The sequence below is a fragment of the Peromyscus californicus genome, unplaced genomic scaffold (assembly GCF_007827085.1).
Source record: "Peromyscus californicus insignis strain IS unplaced genomic scaffold, ASM782708v3 Scaffold_18__1_contigs__length_77618521, whole genome shotgun sequence".
In the NCBI taxonomy this organism is placed as follows: domain Eukaryota; kingdom Metazoa; phylum Chordata; class Mammalia; order Rodentia; family Cricetidae; genus Peromyscus; species Peromyscus californicus.
In genome coordinates, this window is record NW_026294480.1 from 29852474 (window position 1) to 29873834 (window position 21361).

General features: G+C 42.2%; 2 protein-coding genes across 5 annotated transcripts in view; one reads left to right on the top strand and one right to left on the bottom strand.

The window, feature by feature from the left end:
• Nup155 (nucleoporin 155) overlaps positions 1 to 13728 on the bottom strand; it is a 57120-nt gene extending 43392 nt beyond the window's left edge. Inside the window, exons 1-9 of the mRNA XM_052743176.1 lie at positions 13440 to 13728; positions 10532 to 10669; positions 9372 to 9468; positions 7229 to 7299; positions 6492 to 6584; positions 5409 to 5575; positions 4263 to 4368; positions 2386 to 2459; positions 1342 to 1433 (exon numbers count right to left, since the gene is read on the bottom strand). Coding sequence (XP_052599136.1) covers positions 1342 to 1433; positions 2386 to 2459; positions 4263 to 4368; positions 5409 to 5575; positions 6492 to 6584; positions 7229 to 7299; positions 9372 to 9468; positions 10532 to 10669; positions 13440 to 13599 — 998 coding nt within the window. The 5' untranslated portion in view covers positions 13600 to 13728. The remainder of the gene's footprint in view (positions 1 to 1341; positions 1434 to 2385; positions 2460 to 4262; positions 4369 to 5408; positions 5576 to 6491; positions 6585 to 7228; positions 7300 to 9371; positions 9469 to 10531; positions 10670 to 13439) is intronic.
• A 36-nt stretch (positions 13729 to 13764) lies between these two features.
• The window catches only part of Wdr70 (WD repeat domain 70), a 237096-nt gene continuing 229499 nt past the window's right edge, over positions 13765 to 21361 (top strand). Inside the window, exons 1-3 of one of the 4 annotated variants that reach the window (XM_052743179.1) lie at positions 13765 to 13804; positions 19720 to 19954; positions 20048 to 20113. In XM_052743179.1, the coding sequence (XP_052599139.1) occupies positions 19738 to 19954; positions 20048 to 20113 (283 nt within the window). In that variant the 5' untranslated portion in view covers positions 13765 to 13804; positions 19720 to 19737. Of the gene's footprint in view, positions 13805 to 13935; positions 19955 to 20047; positions 20114 to 21361 lie in introns of those variants that run through there. The other 3 variants (XM_052743178.1, XM_052743177.1, XM_052743180.1) reach the window with 3 other exon arrangements.

Sequence of the window (21361 nt, forward strand, 5' to 3'; positions counted from 1 at the left end):
TTTTTTTTTTGGAGACAGCATCTTACTATGTAGTCATGGCTGGTCTATGACTCACAGAAATCCACCTGTCTCCACCTTCTGAGTGCTCCACCATGCCTGCTTGCTAATTTTCTGCAAAGTGACCACAGTACTTACAAGAAAATGGAAGCGGAAAGACATGATACCCTCACTTTACTTGCTTCCAAAAGTCTTGGTTAGTCAGAAGGTTAAGAAACAGGCAAACACTAGCGACTGGGGAGTTTAGATAGCTATCCCAAATCATAACTGGTCGGTCGGGATACAATACACAGTTGGGTTCTTTATCAATTCAATAGTTTTGAGACAGAGTTTCCCTGTGTAGCCCAGGCAGCCTCAAAGTTAAAATCCTACTGCCTCAGCTGCCAGAGTCTAGGACTAGATACAGACCACCACACCCAGGGTAGTACATGACTTTTTAACATGCTGTTCATTTCCTTGTACATTTGGCAATTTTTCCAGAAGATAAAGAAAAAGGAAGCCCATTTTTCTAATTGTTTGCACTCAGAATATACATTTCTGTAATTAATAAGCAGGAAAAGCTGAAGATTTTCATTATGACATCTGATCATTGCAATTACCCATGTTTATACACAATCTAAACTGAAAAGTTGAGACTTCTATTATAAAGTGAGGAGAATGTCTACAGATCACTAAGGAATTTGGGACGTATTCAACAATCAGTGTAGAGTCCAATACAGAAGTCCTTAGATTCCAGGTTGGGTTCTAGCTCTTTAAGAAGGCAAAGGAAGCCACTGTATCACTTAGTTTCTGTTTTGTCATGAATTAAATGAGGATATTACAGCTATGAAATTCTACCTTGTACTATGTAGGCCTGTTGCAAGAGTAGCTGGCCTGTGTTATCTTCTATAACACCTATAACATTTGCAACAATGAACCTGAGCTTTAAGTTCCAAGAAAAAAGGCTAGAGAGTCAGCTAAGTGGCAGAATGCTTGCCTGGTCTGTGGGAGACCTTGGGTTTGATTCTCAGCACCTTTGGAAAAAAAAGTCCAAGAGAGAAGAACACAAAAAACTATACTTCACTCAGTAAGACATACCACCTTATGTTTTGAACCAACATGAGACAGTCTATAGCAACAATGTTTCAAACACAATTTATTATGATATTCCTTAACCACTCATCTTTTAGAGATGTTTGAAGGCCTAATTTAATCTTAGTATAGTATATATAACATATATGTGCTATGTATATATACAATATAATGTATATACTTATGTATACATATGATATATACTTATATATAGTGTAATATGTATGTATATTCATATCTGCAATGAAAAGTTGACAATAAAGTACATATTACCTAGCAATGTTTCCAGCAGCAGAGACAATGGCATTCTGTGAAACTGAGGCAACTCTACTCATCCCCTGCCCATCATGGCCCAAATCATAAACCTGTGAATAAAAAAGTGCTCCTTTAGATACAATTACATAGCATAATACATTATATTAAACCTGACTTGTTCTTTTAAAGAATAATTTGGTACTTACTAGACAAGGAAACATCAGGATGTTTGAAATCTCAGCAAGTCAAACAAACAAAAAATGGCCTAAGAAATTGTTTGAGGTGTTTATCAAAAAAACACACAGTTGAAGCCAGGTGTGGCGGTACACACCAGTAATAACAGATACTTGGGAGGTAGAGGCAGAAGACTTCAAGATCATCCTTGGCTACAAAGCAAGCTTAAGGCCAGCCTAAACTACAAGAGAATTTGTCTCAAACAACAACAAAATTCACAGTACACAGGTAAGTTTGAGTGACTAAATTGTCTTCATAAAACAGGGATGTGCCGGGTGTGATGGTACACGCCTTTAATCCCAGCACTTGGGAGGCAGAGGCCAGCCTGTCTACAGAGTGAGTTCCAGGACAGCCAGGGCTACACGAGAAACCCTGTCTCAAAAAACAAACAAAACAAACCAAAAAAAGCAAAGCAAAACAAAACAGGAATATAAGCAGTAAGATAATTCACTGGCTAACGGCACTGGCCACTGTAAGCAGTAAGATAATTCATTGGCTAATGGCACTGGCCACTGTAAGCAGTAAGATAATTCACTGGCTAATGGCACTGGCCACTATAAGCAGTAAGATAATTCACTGGCTAACAGCACTGGCCACTACCAGCTTGACAACTTGAATTCCATCTCCAGAAACTATGATAGAGAGAGAGAACGACTCCTAAAGCCCTCCACCTCCACATGTGAGCTGTGTCACACAGGTGTGCATATGCACATGTACACACACACACACACACACACACACACACACACACACACACACAGTAATTTTTTAAGAAATAAAACAGGAATGCTTTTCTATTTTTAAATAGTAGCAAATATGCATATTTACCTGTATTACTCCTTTCTCCGATCGTGTATACAAAATATTTCTGGAATTATCAATTTCAATTTGAACAATAGGATCTAAAAGTAAAACAAAAGAAGAAAACCAAACCCTGAGGATCATCAATTGAACACAGGGTCCATTCACAACAAATTAAAACTGATGATTCAGGATTTACACTCTACTCCCTTGCTTGCTTATTAAAGTCTACAATATCTGCATAAGGACCAAATTAGGGAACACAGTCAAGGGCAGCACAAATAACTTACTTCATCAGGTAAGGTACTGGATGCTGTTCTCCAGTAATCCTAGCTTGTAGGAGGCAATGGCACAAGGACTGCTTAGAGTTTGAGAAATATATTACAGCCGGGTGGTGGTGGCGCACAACTTTAATCTCAGCACTGAGGAGGCAAAGGCAGGCAGATCTCTGTGAGTTCGAGGCCAGCCTTGTCTAGGAGCTAGATCCAGGACAGCTAAGGCTGCCAAAGAAGCCCTGTCTCAAAAAATTAAGAAAAAGAGAGAGAAATATATTAAGAGTTACCAAGACAGGCTGCGCTATATAGCAAAACTCTGTCTTAATACAAAACCAACTTATTTTGTCTTCTAAATTAATTTTTAATTTTTAAAATTTTGTTTTCAGACAGGGTCTCATCATGTAATTCTGGCTGGCCTCAAACTTGCTATGCAGCCCAGGCTGGCTTTGAACGCCCAAAAATTAACCCGTCTCTATACTGGGATCAGAGGTATGTGCCACCATGTTCAGTTTAGATTATTCCTTCATCCAGTAATACTTAAATTATTTATTATATGCTAGAAAAACAAAGACTACTACATTTCTAATTTTTCAAGGACATCTAGGTGGGAAAATACCACAGAAGGGATGGAGGGACAAGTTAGGGTAAAGAGCACATACTATTGCTCTTGCAGGTCTGAGTTTGATTCCTAGCACACACACACACACACACACACACACACACACACACACACACACACACACACACACATATACGTATATACATAGGCCCATAACTTCACACCGATATACACCCATAAATAAATTTAAAAAGAAAGAAGGTGCCACGATGAAATCTATTACTCAACGTACTAACTTAAAAATACACAACATGCTCCATAAGACTGTGTCACTTCACCAGTGGCAGCCACCGCAGTCTGTGTAAATAAATAAATAATCTGTTAGCACAGCGACAACACTAACAGAACGCACACACAAGTGAAGGGCTCGTGACTAAAAGTTCAGTCATACAACTGTTTTTAAGTTCCAATGCCTTACTTCACTTTAAAGCACCTTAGAATTATTCCACCTGCTTGTTTCTAAGTTGGTTAAAACTCAGGGATATATGCCAAGCAGTGGTGGTGCATGCCTTTATCCCAGCACTTGGGAGGCAGAGGCAGGCGGTTTCTGAGTTCGAGGCCAGCCTGGTCTACAGAGTGAGTTCTAGGATAGCTGGGGCTACACACAGAAACCCTGTCTTGAAACACAAACAAACAAACAAACAAACAACAACCCCCTGCCCCAGATATACATTTGAACTGGGAATTAATTCTAGACCATTTATCATATGTAAATCTGTCTCTCTTACTTGTGCATATATGCAGAGACAGACCACACACACACGTTTTGAGGGAAAGGCATTTGGGGCGCATGACCCAGGAATGACCCTAAATCTGCAGAAAATAATTGGAGATTAAAATCTACATTTTTCTGTTTTATAATGCTTCTGCTCTCTGAGACACCTAACAGACGTAACAAATACAACTTAATATGACAAGTATTTTAACAAAGCATGCACATTTCTGAAGAAAATGTTAACTCTGGAAGTACCAAAAATCTGTTTTATTTGCCCAATTTGTTTCCTACTTACCATCTTCTGAGAATGTGAATTGAAGCAAGGAAGGCACAAGGAAGGAGAGTGAGCTCTTTGAGTGGTTGATCTTCCTACATCTTTGACTGAACCAGCCTGCCTCTGCCTTGGAGAAAAACAATACAGGACCTGTAAAGTCATATAACAAACGACTGTACCCACGCTCGTTAAAACCTCTAAGTCGGGCTGGAGAGATGGCTCAGAGGTTAAGAGCACTGGCTGCTCTTCCAAAGGTCCTGAGTTCAATTCCCAGCAACTACATGGTGGCTCACTACCATCTGTAATGAGATCTGGTGCCCTCTTCTGGCCTGCAGGGATGTGTGCAGGCAGAACACTATATACATAGTAAATAAATAAATTAAAAAAAAAAAACAAAAAACTCTAACTCTCCACAAATCACCAGTGATTTTAAGTACAGCGAAACATACCTTTCAAAATTAACTACAGATCATTCTATGAGTAAATATCTCCTAAATACAACAAATGACTTTCAAGACATATTATTCAATGAAAAGCCAATTGGGAAAATAACTAATAGTAACCTAAGTAAGGACATACATTTACAAAAGTATGCTGTCTGCTAGTGTATACACACACACACATGTAAATAGGTATTTACTCATGTGTGTATAAATACACATATACCAATGTCAGTATCATGCTTTAAAACAGTGATTCTCACCCTTTAATATAATTCATGTTGTGGTGACCCCAACTATAAAATTATTTTTGTTGCTACTTCATAACTGTAATTTTGGTGGTTACAACTTGTACTATAAATATCTGACATGCAACCCCAGAAGGGGGTCATGACCCACAGGTTGAGGATCATTGCTTTAAAACCACATACCAAGCAGACTATCACAGTGAGGAAACTGTGATGCAGTTTACAGACACGGTGCCTGTCTAACATTTGTAAAGCTCTGAGCTCAAGTTCCAGAATACCCACATCTGCCCCAAGAAAGAAGGGTTTTACCTAGGAGGGAGACTGGGTCTCATGGGTACAGAGTAGTGATAGTAGACTGTAGTGTATTTTCCTTAATAATATACATAGCATGCAATTAGAAAACTGAACACAAGCTTTTCTTTTCCTCTTCAAGAGAGATAGAAAAAAAACAAAACAAATACGTAAATGTTAAGGCTTACTTGGTATGCTACTTCATACAAACAGCCATCCTTTCCAGCCAAAAAAATCCTGCCACTATCAGTGGAAGTGATTGTTAACAGGTAAGTGTTATCCGTTGGGAGAGAATACAAAGGATCCGGAAGCAGTTGCATCCCACCACACATACTGTCATTAAGAATGCCGGAACCTGTAAGTTTCCAACAAGAAAAAGCGGGGAACAGTTTCTTAGCTTTCTGAAGTTTAAAATGATGCTCACAGTATCTTGAGAACTGGTAACTTTACTGAATTCCTACCAAAACATCCCAAATGCCTACAACATGTTTTATAAAGCTACCATAAAAGCTTGAGGGGCTGGAGAGATGGCTCAGTCTCAGGGGTTCTTGTAGAGGACCCCTGGGGTTCAGTTCTCAGCACCCAATGGCCAATCACAAATATGCCTGTAACTTAAGTCCTAGGGGATCTAACATCATCTTCTGACTTCCTCAGGCTCCAGGCACACACACACAGTGCATATATATACATTCAGGCAAAACATTCATACACATAAAATAAAAAGAAACCTTGCCGGGCTGTGGTGGCACACGCCTTTAATCCCAGCACGGGGGAGGGGGTGGGGGGAGGTGGGGGGGTAGGGGGGGTAGAGAGGCAGGAGGATCTCTGCGAGTTCGAGGCCAGCCTGGTCTACAGAGTGAGTAGGGTTACACAGCAAAACCCTGTCTCAAAAAACCAATAAATAAATAAATACATAAATCTTAAACAAAACAGTTTAGCACAGCAGCCAGGAATGTGGCTCAGTAGGAAAGTGCTTGCACTCTATATGTAAGTCCCTGAACTCAATTCCTAGCAGCGCACGCACACACACACACACACACACACACACACACACACACACACACACACACGAACGCACACAAAGCTTCACTAAAGATAATTTGATAATTCATCTTAAACTACACCTATAGTACACATACTAATCATATAGCAAAATATCAAGAAAAACAAACCTAAACTCACGTGAGGATTTAGTACTGAAAACCATTATAATACTAACTTTCAACACATTATTATTTTCAAAAACCTAGCATTTGAGTGGGTTACCATACCTGTCTGTACATTAGCATAGCTGAGTCCAAGAATTACTATATCCACAGGGGTTGCCAAAACCAGCAGGTGTCGTACATGAGGTTGAAAGATGCCTGCAGCAAAACAGACAAAGGTAAATTATCTTCTGAAAACCACAGCATTTAACATGAATAAAATACAGTTATCTAGTAAAGTGAACTCTTAAGTAGACAGCAAAAGTCTGAATGCGGGTGAGCAAACTGTGATGTTTAAATATTACTGTTAGAGCATTAACGTACATAAACAGTAGAAAAGAACTAACAGGAAATAATTGGTTCAACAGTGTCATTTAAAAAGTGTAGCACACACATGCAGTGCAAACATTATCTAGCCACACAAAAGAAGTAAATTTTGAGGACAGCATTTGAGGTAGCCCAGGTTGGCCTCGACCCTGTGATTTAGCTGAAGATGACCTCGAACTGACCCTCCTCCCTCCACCTCCCCAGTGTGGGGATTACAGGCATGAGCCACCACACCTGGCAGAAAAGGAAGGAAATTCGATACCCAACATGCATGATCTGTGAAGACACATTAAAGTGAAGCACGCTGGACACAAAGTAACAAACACTACAGGAAAAAAGCCACTCATGTAGGTAAAGTAGAGTGATCGCTGCCAGGTGTTAGAAGAAAGAATAGGAATTTTTTGATTGAGCCCTTAAAACGTTTGGAGACTATGTGTATATAGTCATAATCTCATTCTGATGGTTTTATTTCTTACCGGCTTTTGGTTTGACAAGCCCCACAGCAAGAATTGTCTCACTGAGTCCATCAAAATAGGCAAGGTCACCTCTGGTCAAAATAAAGAAAACATGTTTATACATATATGGATATATACATAAATTAAACCTTATTCACAATGCTCTTATTAGTTGAATAAACTTGGATATAGAACAGACACAGCAAACAAAACTAGCGAAGGATCAAGGCCCAGGCACTAGACCTTTCTAGGGATAAACTAGAGCAACATTCTAAACATCTGATCTGTCCGACTGGGCTGCAAGTATTGTCTGCCAAGTTAACACTCATCTCCTGCTGAGACAGGGAAGCAGTGTGGAGAGGACTCTGGGAAGGAGCTCAGAAAACTTAAGAGGAGACTAGGAAAAATTCTCCAGTGTCTAATCTACATCCTAGTGCAGGAAAAGTATAAAGGAATTTAGAAACCCATGCTACTTAAGTAACTACAGCAACAAACAAATCCAAATCCACCTGAACTCTTACCCTGGAAAAAAGCCAACTCTTGCCACAATAAAGGTCTACCCACTGAACCCTAGTTAAAGAGGAGGCATATCCATGTCTCAAGACAATAGTAAGTATTTGTTAAATGAATGAGTGTTAGATTTGAATAGAAAAGTAAAAATGTCACTAATATGAAGACTTTTTAGAAACATCACATTCATAGACCATTTCTAATGACTAAAACACCCATCTAGTTAAATATAGTTTTGGGGTTTTTTTTTTTTTTTTTGGTTTTTTCAAGACAGGGTTTCTCTGTGTAGTTCTGGTGCCTGTCCTGGATCTCACTCTGTAGACCAGGCTGGCCTTGAACTCACAGAGATCCTCCTGGCTCTGCCTCCCAAGTGCTGGGATTAAAGGTGTGCACCATCACTGCCTGGCTTAAGTTGTCATATGGTATGATTTTGATGCAATTAAGTCTTCTAAATATGTGTTCATATGCACATGCATCTTTCTAAAAGGAGCATTAGTTATTCAATGCAAGAGTAACAGCTTAACTACATGGGCCTTCTATGACATTTCCTATTTCAATAAGGATAACATAGATGACTCAAATAGGTAACTGAGTAACTGAACTATGAAGTGGAAATAACAGAACTTACCTCTAAAGGCCAAGTGAGCTAATCAGATCAATATATTACTCTATTTAAAAAACACTGACTTTGGATTTTATATATTCTATATATTTAATTTACACACAGTCAAAAACCATGAAACAACCAAATTACCATTTCAATAATTATCAGCTTCCTAGTCCATAGAAATGCAAGGAAAAGGAGTCTTTTTTAAAATGTCACCACCAGGGCCCACATGGTGGAAAGAGAATAATTGAGTCATGCAAATTGTGTTCAGACTGCCACATATATCCTGTGGTACACACATCCACACACCTAAACCCATGCCCCCCCACACCCATGTACACAAAAGAAATAAAATATAATCAAAAAATAAAAAATGCTAAATAACGGCTCAAAAATATCAACATATTATAATCTTTTCTATAGACAACAAACTTGGAATTTATGCCTTGGAAGGTGGGGCTATAACTCAATGAGAGAACACTGGCCTAGCATGCATGAGACACTAGGTTTAATCCCAGGATTTCAAACAAGCAAACCAACTGACAAACAACAAAAACCAAGAGCAGTACTTTGGTTGGGGAATGTAGCTCAATGGTAGAGTGCTTGCCATGAGTAGGCTGAGGCAGTACTTGGGCCAAGAACATGGTCTGAGAAATTGTTACAAATAGAATCCACATTGTGTATATGTGTGTGTGCATGTATAAAAGCCAGGGGTTAGTCAATGTTAGGTATCTTTTTTCATTTCCCTGCCTCTGCCCCTCAAGTGCAGGGGTTACATGTGTACAGTCACGTCTGGCTCTTATGTAAGTGTTGAGGATCTGGGCTTAGGCTCACCTGCTTTCCTAGCAAGCACTTTGACCACTGAGACATCTCCCTAGCCCCCAAAGCCACATGTCAATGCCCCCAGATGACCGGTATGCATATTGGGAAACACTGACCCAGACAAGATAAATAAAAGGTAAAATCAGACAGCTTCTGACAAGCAGAACACTACCTGCAACAAGCAATAACGGTTAACAGAATTCCAACTCAGCCTTCCATACTTACCCATCTTCATAGTTCCACATGAATATGTCACTGTCAATTGTAAGCCAAGCTCTGCTGATGGGAGGAAAAACACCCATCATGCAGTTACACTGCATATCTGAGGAAGCATGAATGTAAGGTCCAAAGAACTTTATTATTTTTTTCTCAATGTGTTCAATAGCTTTTGACTTAAAACTTATGATTAAAAAATGATCTCTTGGCTAGATGTGTCACTCGGTGATTCAGCGCTTGCCTGGCATGCATGAGGCTCCTGTCCACCCACATTCCTTCTTCTCTCCCCTTTCCTTTTTTCAAAAATAATTTTATTTATTGTGTGTGTGTTTTATCCTGTTTGTCTGTGTACCATGTGTGTGCCTGGTACCCATGAAGGCCAGAAGAGGGCCTTGGAGCTCCTGGAACTGGAGGTACAGACAGTTGTGAGCCACCAAGTGTGTGCTGGGAATCTAATCTGGGTCCTCCGCAAGAGCAGACAGTGCTCTTTACTGTTGAATTATTTCCAGCCGATAAAGACTTTTCCTTTTTCTTGAGACAATCTCACTTAGCTCAAACTGGCCTGGGAACTGCAATCCTCTTGCCTTACCCTCATGATGGCTGGGGTAAGGATGTATTATCATGCTTGCCTACTCTATTCCTTCCTTCCTTTCTTTTGAGACTAGGTCTCACTATGTAGTTCTGTCTGTTCTGGAACTCTAATGTAGACTACACTAGCCCTGAACTAAAAAAAAAAAAAAACAAAAAAACATTCAGCCTGCCTCTGCCTACCAAGTGCTGGAATTAAAGGTGCATCCACCATGCCTGACCCGTGCTTATCTATTTTATAAGGAAGCAAACTACCCAGGCACTCCTTTTGAGGTAAGGCCTTATTATATAACCCAGGTTGGCTGCAAGAGTGCCATAATCCTCCTGCCTCAACCTCTTGAGTACTGGCATTACAGAATATATGCCAGTACCCAAGACTGAAAATTTTGGGGGAAGTGGGTAATGATGATTGAACAGCTGGGCCTCGGGCATGCTAGACAGATGCTCTACCACTGAGCTTTATGTGTGGCTCTGAAAACTCATAAATAACTTATAAACATTATGTAAACATAGAACAGGAATTATAATAAGAACACTAATCTAATATTTATAAACTAGCTAAACAAAAAACAATAGGATACGTCCAAACTGTTCAACCAGCTCAGGTGGGAGGGGCACTCTTCGGATAGTGCTGATCTCTGGAAGGCTGGGTACGGACAGCAAACCGGGTCCTTGCAGAGGGTAATCCATATCAGACATTCCAGAAACAGTGGGACAGTCTACAAAGAATAAAATGAAGCATTTATATACATCAGTAAGGTACCACTCATCAACTAGACTAGATAAACAATTCAAGCTGCCTCCACCTCACCCCACTACAGATGTCTCTGAAATTAAGGAGTTCTGACCTGTTACAAAAGTAGACCTGAGAAATCCCATTGTTACAGGATGGGGCAGTTACTGGTTTCAATCATGAGGGAAGGTTATCAAGATTGGGGATGGAGCTCAGTTAGCACAGTTCTTGCCTAGCATGCATGAATACCTGGCTGTGATTCCCAGCTCAGCAAAAACTGGGCATAGTGGCATATGCCTGTATTCCTGGCACTCAGGAGGTGAACACAAGAGGATCAGGAGTTCAAGGTTATCCTTGGCTACAGTTAGAAACCAGCACCAGTTATATTAGATCCTGTCCTAAAAACCAAAACAAGGTCCAAACCAAACAATCCATTCTTTTTCCCTTCGGATTTCTCCTCCAGCCCAACAGTAACATACAAATAGTACCCAAAATGCAATATATTATTGGGAGTTGATGGGGATCACAGACTGTTCTCAATAAGGAATTCTTATTGTGCTTCTTTCTCTTGCTCTATGACTCAGAGCCTAGGGGCAGGAGTGGGCTGGTCAACTTAACTTGTCCTTCAGGGTCCTGAACACTAGACCTGCTGACAACTCAAAAATTCCACGCACCTTATCAGGCTCTAGTTCAGAATACATAGATTTTGGGAGAAACTGACATTAAATACTGACTACCATGGCTGAATAATCATGGGTATGCCTCCCGAAACATGGTTCATTCACATAACTGTTCACTCCTCCACGGGATTCTTTTTCTTTTTTTCAAAGTAAATCTTAATCATAAAATACAATTTTGTTTGTTTTTTTAAGACAGGCTTTCTCTGTGTAACCACCCTGGATGTCCTGGAACTCACTCGGTACATCAGGCTGGCCTCAAACTCAGAGATCCACCTGTTTCTGCCTCCCCAGTGCTGGGGTTAAAGGCATGTACCACCACTGCCCACACTAAAATACAACTTTAATACAACAATGCACCTATGAAATGAAGTAGCAATACAAAAAGGATGAATAACTTCTGTGAAGAAGAGAATGTGAATGGTCAAGAAAACATTCACGCCGGGCGGTGGTGGCGCACGCCTTTAATCCCAGCATTTGGGAGGCAAAGCCAGGGGATCTGTGAGTTAGAGGCCAGCCTGGTCTACAGAGCGAGATCCAGGACAGGCACCCAAAGCTACACAGAGAAACTCAGTCTTGGAAAAACAACAACAACAACAACAACAAAACAACAACAACAACTTTCAAAGAAACTAAAGACTTCCTTTTTTGGAGACAGGCTCTCACTGCATAGTTCTGGGTAGCCTGGAACTCACTATGTAAACCAGAATGACCTCAAACTCAAAGAGATCTTCCTGCCTCTGCCTTCTAAGTGCTAAGTATAAAGAAGTGTACTACCATGCCTGGCTTAAACTAGAAACTTTCACTAAGAGTCTGGGAAGAGCTGGGTGGTGGTGGCACATGCCTTTAATCTGAGCACTCAAGGCAGAGGCAGACAAAACTGAGTTAGAGGTCAGCCTGGTCTACAGAGTGAGTTCCAGGACAAGCCAGGGCTACACAGAAAGAATCTGGGAAGAGTCTCTTAGGCAGAGAAAAAATTCTAGAAGGGAAAGGGATTAGTGTGAGGAGAAAGTATATGTAAAAAGATTATACATTTAAGAGTATCAGAAAGCATGGACTGTATATCTTGTGTTCAAATTAAAGGAGACAAATTAAGATGATTGTGGCTAATAGGCCAAATATATTCTATAAGGCAAGCCCATTTCTTAGCAGCTGTCAAGTATTTTTTTCTAGTACTTGCTTCTAGTATTTCTGATTAAAAATCTCTCAAAAGATTTTTATAAATCGTTACCATGTATTGGTCTACTTCATATGGATTATCCTGTTTAAATTACCTCCGTTTTTTTTTTTTTTTTTTTTGGTTTTTCGAGACAGGGTTTCTCTGTGTAGCTTTGCGCCTCTCCTGGAACTCACTTGGTAGCCCAGACTGGCCTCGAACTCACAGAGATCCGCCTGGCTCTGCCTCCCGAGTGCTGGGATTAAAGGCGTGCGCCACCACCGCCCGGCCAATTACCTCCGTTTTTGCTCACCAAGTTTCATCTGTATTTTAACATTTCTCTGCTTTTCTCCAACTTTCACGTCTCAAGAGTCACTTTGTAGCAACTAATGCAGTTCCACAAACCTTTAGCTGGTTACAATTTTTTTAAAGTTAAGGCAAATACTTTCCAGTTATCTCGTTCGTTGACAGACTTTGTTCTACCCTCCCTGTCAGCTGGGCATTCTGACTCCTGTATTTCCTTACTGGTTCGTACCAGCACTTACAAACATACTAACTGTACACATAAGACATGACTGAGAGAACACTGCAGATTTCCAAATTAACTCGTTTGCTTTTCTGACTGGCTCACAACTGATACAAGAAATGGACAAAAATGGAATCTGGATCGGAAGATTCTTCTCATTTGGACTTAATGAGCTTGCTCTTACCTCTTCAAGTATCTACAACGAACAAAGCGCAGACAAGAAAACTGAAAGGGGTTTGCTTGTTCTTAAAAAAAAAAAAAAAAAAATCCAGGAAACCAAGCCCTAAACTCTGAATGTCCTCGCAGGCACCAATGCAGTGATAAGGACTAAGGCAGAGAATCAGACTAGAATCTTTTAGGCGGAGAAACAGGGCGCCCCACGGGCCGGTTCACTCACTTGGGGCGGACACCATGAGCAGCTCCGACAGGTCTGGGTACATGCGGTCTTCTTGCAACTGTCGGTCGATAAGCCTCCCCGCGTTTTCCAAAGCTTCCTGCAGGGAGGCGGCCGACGACGTGGAGGCCGCCATCACCGAGCCCAGCCCAGACGTTGGCATGCCGGCAAGCGCGGACACCACGCTACGAAGATGCTCCAAACCCGAGGCGACCCGAGAGGAAAGCCAAGAGAGCCCAACACTTGGCCTTGGGACGCGCGCGCCAAACGAGAAGCCGGGCGCCAGGTCATGACGCACTTCCGGCTCGTCCTCCTGGGGCCGGGAAGACACTGCTTCAGGAACGGAAAGAGGAAGCCGCCGTGGAGGGGTTTGGACGTTGGCGGAGGGAGGGAGGGAGGGAGGGACGGGGCTGGAGTAGAGTTTGTAGACGGCCTGGGGAAGGAAGGAGGGGAAGGGAAGAGGGGAGGGATCCAGAGGAGAGAGGGGTGGGGCGGGGGAGGAAGGGAAAGGGAGGAGGAGCTGCGGACGCCCGAGCGGGCCTGGGGACGCTTGCGGCTCTGCGGCGCGGCGGTGACCCCGCGCGAGCCGAACCCTGGCCTTGAGCCCCACCCCCGAGTTGGAATGCGGCGACGACGGCTGTGTAGGAGTGCACACATCCGTTACCATAGTGCCCTAAAGACTTCTGACAGTAGTTAGAAATTGGTCCCTGGTTGGGGAAACAGGTTACCTGGGAGCCAAAATTTCACAGCATTCCGAAACAGTGGGGGTAAATGCAAGTTCCTTAGAGTTTTCCCGATGTGCGTGTCTCTGTCATTGGCTTTGGGGCCCGTCATCGTGGCATTTTGGGGTTGGAAGGTCAGGGAGGTGGGGTGTCTTTCGCCTTGAATGTAATAATACTGTATTAGGAGGCTGAGGCAAGAGGATTGCTGTGAGTTCGTTCACAAGGTGAGTTCCAGGTTAGCATGGTGTACAGAGTGTAATCCAGTCGCGAGGGTAGGGGTGGGGGTGGGGAGATAGGTCATGCCTATAATCCCAGAATTTGGGAAGTAGAAGCAGGAGGATAAGGAGTTGAAGATCATCCTCAGCTACGTCTCAAGTTTGTAGTAAGCCTATGAAATTTGAGTCTCTGTCTCAAAAAAAAAAAAAAATGTCTACTGTGTCAGGCATCATGCCTACCCTTGGGAATATCAAACTAATACACTTTTGTCCTTTGAAGCAGTTGATACAGACAAAGTAAACGTGTCATGAAGTCCAGGCATAGAGGCACACACCTCTATTGGAAGCCAGCCTGGGCTATGTAGTGAGACCTGTCTCAGAAACAAAAAGAAAATGAAAATACTATAATGATAGGCTCTGTTGTAGATTTCCTATTGGGGAATATATATATATATATATATATATATATATATATATATATATACACATTTCAGAGGAGCAATTAGAGAGAAGAAAGACTGTCCCCAACAGAAGGAAACTTAAGTAGACAAGGCAACCACCCACCTGCTCAGGGTGTTGTCCCCCATGTCCTTTTGTCCGACTGTCCATGTCCTGTGTCCCGCCCCGTCCAGTCCCATCCCATCCCGTGTCCCCTTGCACTAGGGTTTCTCTGTGTAGCTCTGGCTTTCCTGGAACTTGCTCTGTGGACCAGGCTGGCCTCCAACTCACAGAGACCCATCTGCCTCTGCCTCCGGAGTGCTGGGATTAAAGGCGTATGCCACCAACACTGCATGGCTTTTTTTTTTTTTTTAAGAGACTGGGTTTGACTGTGTCTTGAACTCACAATGTATTCAAATTTACAATCCCCCTACCTCAAGGACCAGAATAGCTGTGATTACAAGCATCATCTAACACACCCAGTCCAAAACATTTTTAAACTTACAGGACTTTGCAAAGGTGTCTTGTTTGTTTGTTTGTTTGTTGGTGTGTGTGTGTATGTGTGTGTTTTGAGACAAGGTTTCTCTTTGTAATAACACTGGCTGTCCTAGAAGTCACTCTATAGACCAGACTGGAGTCCAACTCACAGATATCCACCTGTCTCTGCCTCCCAAGTGCTGGGATTAAAGGTGTGTGCTACCACTGCCCAGCTTTCTTATTGTTTTAATACTGCAGTCCTTAGGCTTTCTGCTAATTCCTGTCAATTGTATATGTACTGGGGAAATCAGCCTGCTGAAGGAGAGATACTTTGAGTCCTGTTTGATTTGAAAAAAAAAAAAGATTTATTTTTATTTATGTGTATGTGTGTCTATGTGAATATATGTCATGTGTGTGTGTGTGCGGACATGGAGACCAAAAGAAGGCATCTGACACCCTGGATCTGGAGTTACAGGCAGATGTTAATCCCAGAGATGGGAGGAGAAGGACCACTAACCCAAATCATAATGACCAAATCAATTAGAGCAAGCAATTAATTAATTAAAACAAGCTTTTTTATTCATGTACACAGGCTGCCTGCCTTTAATGCGGGGTTTGAGAGGTCAGCACTGGATGTGAGGAAGACAAGGCTTTTATAGATTAAGGCAAGGAGGTTTCCAAATGGGGGATTTGGCAGGGAAAATAAATGGGGTTGCAGGAGCAGAACGTAAGTGTAACAAGTTAGTCCCTCCTGAAACAAAGACATGGGTGCAAGATGGGCAAAAGAAGGTAGTCATAATCATAATAGGGTAGTCACATAGCAAAGGTAGGGCTCAAGGTGGTTATAAACTTTTTGAAACAAAGATATTTTATTTTAAAAACGGTGGGAAGGAGTCATAGCGTACAACAGAGCCTATGTGGGAAGTTTATGGAGGGGAGGGGATGAGAAGGAGGAGAGAAGAGACGGAGACCAGTTCCTGGGGATGAGAGTGAGGGAAGAGAAAGAGACAGGAGGTGGGCAAGGCCCGCCTTTTATAAGGAAACATGGCGAATGCGCACAGGGGTTGCTCTTAGTGGCTGCAGCTGAGGAGATATCCTATCAGGACCCTAAGGACAGGCCAGTACAGATGCCTAAATGCTAACATTCTCCCCTTTTGTTTATTATAAAAAGGTGAGGAGTTAGAACGGGGTAGCAGGTGAGGCGGGATGAGGGCGCCATGTTCTCTAGACTGCTTCCTGCTGACCTGGGGGCATCAGTCATCTTTGGGGGACCTGAGAGAGCTGGGGTGCTGGCTAGGGTAGTTGACTGTTTCACTTCACTGTCCAGGCTCTATGGAACTATCTGGTGCTGCTTGGATCTGGCATGATGCTGTTCTTGCTCGAGCTGGATCCAAGTTGACTCCCTGAAGCTCACAAGAAGTCGTGATGAGGTCTATAGCCAAAAAATGGAGGAGAGCCACGTGGTTACTATTAATAGTTACATGCAAATACACACAGAATTAAACAGGAGTTGAGTTAATAAGTGTTGCCTAAAGATCAGGGAACAGAACAAGCCACTACATTAGACATAGAGGCTAGGCAGTGGTGGCACATACCTTTAATCCAAGCACTTGGGAGGCAGAAATCTGTCTGGATCTCTGTGAGTTCAAAGCCACCTGGATTACATGAGATTGACTCAGTCTAGAAGAGAAAACAGAGCCAGGCAGTGGTAGTTACCCTGAATGACAAACACCTTATCCACTGAGCCATCCTGTAAACCCAAGGAACACATTATCTTCACCAATCAGAGAGTACAGACTAACCTTGAAGGACTTTCCTTCTTGCCCAGTGGGTAGAGACTGAAATGGTTTACTGTCTGTCCCTGCCCATCTGATGAATCACCGAGTGTTCAGAAAAACTAATTTTTTTTTTTCCCGAGACAGGGTTTCTCTGTGTAACAGTCCTGGCTGTCCTGGAACTCACTCTGTAGACCAGACTGGCCTTGAACTCACAGAGATCCACCTGCCTCTGCCTCCCAAGTACTGGGATTAAAGGTGTGCGCCACCACTGCCTGGCTCAGAAAAATTAAAATTCTAATGTGCCCCATTTTATCTTTTGACACACCTTTGCTTTTGCTTCATCACTCAAATTAATAGATATAGTGAAATAACTCCCAAATTATAACTTAGAATTATTTATGAAATCGTTTTAATCTCATGGCAGTCTTAAGCAGGTCTGCTGATTGCACTGGGAATCACTGCTTGCGTAGCTTCCTGTTTTGATTAATGAATACATTCATTCTCTTCAAGATAATTAAAAATTGCCCATTACACTTTACAGTTATGTTTATGAAGTTGTTTCACACAAACACAACATCAATAGTTTAATGTGGAGGCTGCTGGTACCAAAATTATTGTCTCTATCATTTATTGTGAGCAAAACCATCTTTTTGTGATGTTTATGGTGATGGGCATCAATTCCAACTGGGTGATGGAATAGCTATTGCCTAGTTTTCTTTTCCCTCAAGAGCTTTGCAGTTTAAAGTTTAATAAAGTTTAAAGTTTCATCTTCTTGACTACTGAGGAACTGAAATAGCTATTTCTGAGTGTAAGGTTATGGTTATATCACGAACTTCATTCATAAAGTTCTACTCTACTAATCTGTGCTCAAGGAAGAGATATTACTATTAGTAATATTTTAATGTAGGCAAAATAAATTAGCCTTACTGGTTGTAGTTCAGGGTGACTTTGGTGGTTAGTAATCTCTTGAGACAGACACAAACCTTGTTGCTACAAATTATATACATCTTGCACAAAGGAAAAGTAACTATTGCCTTCAGAACTATTTTTTTAAGATTTATTTATTGATTATGTATACAGTGTTCTGTCTGTATGCCTGCAGGTCAGGAAAGGGTGCCAGATCTTGTTACAGATGACTGTGAGCCACCATGTGGGTGCTGGAAATTGAACTCAGGACTTCTGGAAGAACAGTCAGTGCTCTTAACTGCTGAGCCATCTCTTCAGCCCCAGAACTATTTCTTTTTATTAATTCATTTAACAAGTGCTCAGACTGCCTGCCCAGCGATTGTACTAGGAAGAAAGACTAAGTTATCACATGGTAGGCGGACTTTATTTAGTTGGAGGTGTATGAAGGTCTACAGATGTTTACAAGAGCATGTGAGGTTTAATTTGATCACTGGATGAGGATGAATGGTAGAATCAAGGGCCCAGAGCTTGGTGAAGAGTCAGAGATTCCAGAACACTGTGTTCTGGGGTTGCTTATTGCACTGGATGGCTGATCCAGTTGAAAATGACAAAGTTGGAATGGAAAGGTTTTGGAAGCCATGCTAACTTTTTGTTTTGTTTTTTATTTTTGTTTTTCGAGACAGGGTTTCTCTGTGTAGCTTTGCGCCTTTCCTGGAACTCACTCTTTAGCCTAGGCTGGCCTCAAACTCACAGAGATCTTCCTGGCTCTGCCTCCCAAGTGCTGGGATTAAAGGCATGGGCCACCACTGCCGGCTTGTTTTTTTTTTTTTTTTTTTTTTTAATTTGTATTTTTGGTGCTTGAGGTCCAACAAACAGCATTGTCTATGCTCAGCAGTCACAGACTTACAGTTCCACCTTATTAACAAGTTTGCCTTTTATTCCAAGGACAATGGAAACATTAGATCATCATTACCGTTTAAGGTGTACAGATAAACAAAACGGAAATAGAGATAGGACATTAATAGTGGAGCTCATGAGTAAATTTTTCAAAGTATTTTCATTCTTGAGTGGACAAGAAGGGTCAGTAGGTAAACGTGTTTTCTACTAAGATTGTGACCTGAGTTCCACCCCCAGTTCCCACAGGGTGGAAGAATAGTTTTTCAAGTTGTTCTCTGATCTCCAAATGCCCACTGTGGCATGCTTATGCCACTTCTCTAATAAATATTTTCACTTGGCTTGGTAACACCTTTACAGACAACACTTAGGAGTAAGAGACAGATGAGTCTCTGAGTTCCAGGCCAGCCATGGGTTACTTAGTGAGATTCCGATTAAAAATATTTTTATTCATCCAAGTATTTCTTTTAGACTTTAAAAATAAAACAAACGACATACCATTAATTCATAGCTTAAGTAAGGTACTAAGTTGTAAAGAAACCAAAATAAATCGGAAACACAGTAGTTAGGTAACATTTGGAAACCTTGCTCAATAAACAAGGCTAGCCTAGCCAGTGGGAGTCTGTGACTGAGGGCAGGCACTTAGAACAGAAGTGGCTTCTTAGAGCTTGAGTTATATCTAGATACTGGTTTCTTCAAGTACACGGAGGAGGTGAGCAACTGTGTGAGCTTCGTCATGTATATCATAGAGGAAAAGTAGCACTCCAAGAACAAGATATTGTTGACTTCTTAGAAGTTCGCGAGCACGGTCACCTCTGCCGCAAAGGCATATCCTGCAAATGGTTTTTTACAGGACCACTCCAGGGTTTGAATGGGGATGCGGTCTCGGCAGCGCGTTCCCTCCTTACCGCTAGGGGGCGAGCGTCCGAAAGCCTCTCTTCCCCGCGCGGACCGGCCTCTCTTGGCGACGCGGACTGGGAGACGGTACTTCCTGTCGGGCTTGCCGGGAGTGGCGCGCTGCTTGCGCGGGTGCTTCTGCCGAGGCTGTGGGGCTCGGTCAGCCATGGAACAGTCGGGGCCCGGCGAAGGTGGGTTCGGCGCGGCCGGCGGGGGTGGTGGGCCGTGCTGGGGAGCCGGAGCGCCGCGCTGACGGCCCGTTTTGTCTTCCCTTTCTTGTACAGTGCCAGGCGCAGACGCGGCGGGACCCGACCCTCAGCTGGCGGTCACCATGGGCTTCACTGGATTCGGTGAGTGCCTGCCCCGGGCAGAGCCCAGCCCGACTTTGCAGAGGGCTTAAGAACTGAAGGTTTAGGAGAGCTGTCACATTTGAGCGGCGTCTTCTGCCGGGCCAAATCCCAGTTGCTTCGGTCCCATTTAATTTGTTGAGACCAGTTCAGATGACATTTGGAAACCTTGACTGAAAGGGTTACTGTTGGGACCCAGTCTGAGAAGGACATTTATTGGTGGCCATTCACTAATATTATGGTGGCTATTTAGTTCCTTTCTTTTGGTTAGTCTTTCTCGTTCAGAATCCTCACTTCAGCCTTTCTGTAAACGCTAGATATGACAAGTTATTAGGTGATTTAAAAAAGTCTCAAAAGAGGAGTAATCATCTGTTAAAAACATTAGTGCTAGCAAAAATCGAGTGGAAATTGTTTTGTAATTTCTTTTGGGAACAAATATCTAGTTCTCATTCATTCATCCATCGATTTACTGTCTTCTAGGACTCTTAAGTAATCAGTCCATAAAAGGGTAGTTACAGTATTTACTTTTCTTTCTGATTTCTTATTTTTAAATGATAAATGGATATATATGGATATATATCATATATATATATATATGTATATATATATATATATATTTGTGAGTGGGTGTTTTGCCTGGATGAATCTGTGCACCACATGCCTGCAGTGCCCATGGAGGCCAGACGAGGTCATTGAACCCTGTGGGACTAGAGTTACAGATGGGTGTGAGCCATCATGTGGGTGCTGGGAACCAAAGCCATGTCCTCTACAAGAGCAGCAAGTGCTCTTAACTGCTGAGCCATCTCTCCATCCTCATCCTCCCCTCCTTCTTTTGTTTGTTTTTGTTTTATGATTTTTTTTTTGAGACATGGTTTCTCTGTGTAACAGCCCTGGCTGTCCTCGAACTCACTCTGCAGACCAGGCTGGCCTTGAACTCACAGAGATCCACCTGCCTCTGCCTCCGAAGTGCTGGGATTAGAGGGGTGCACCACCACCACCTGGCATCCAATCGCTCTTTCTCACTTCAGAAAGTTTAGAGAATTACAAAGAAAAAGAAGTCAAGGCTTCAAAATTAATTTGGTTTTCAGTGTTCCTGTTGCATATTGAAAATGAACATCATACTTATGAGTAAACATTGTTTTTTAAGACAATATTTTGCTAATTTTCATGTGTTATATTCTCCCAAAACGTGATTTTATATTTGATAGTATGAGGAATCAGCAGGACTTCCTGTATGCTAAACCCTTGTTC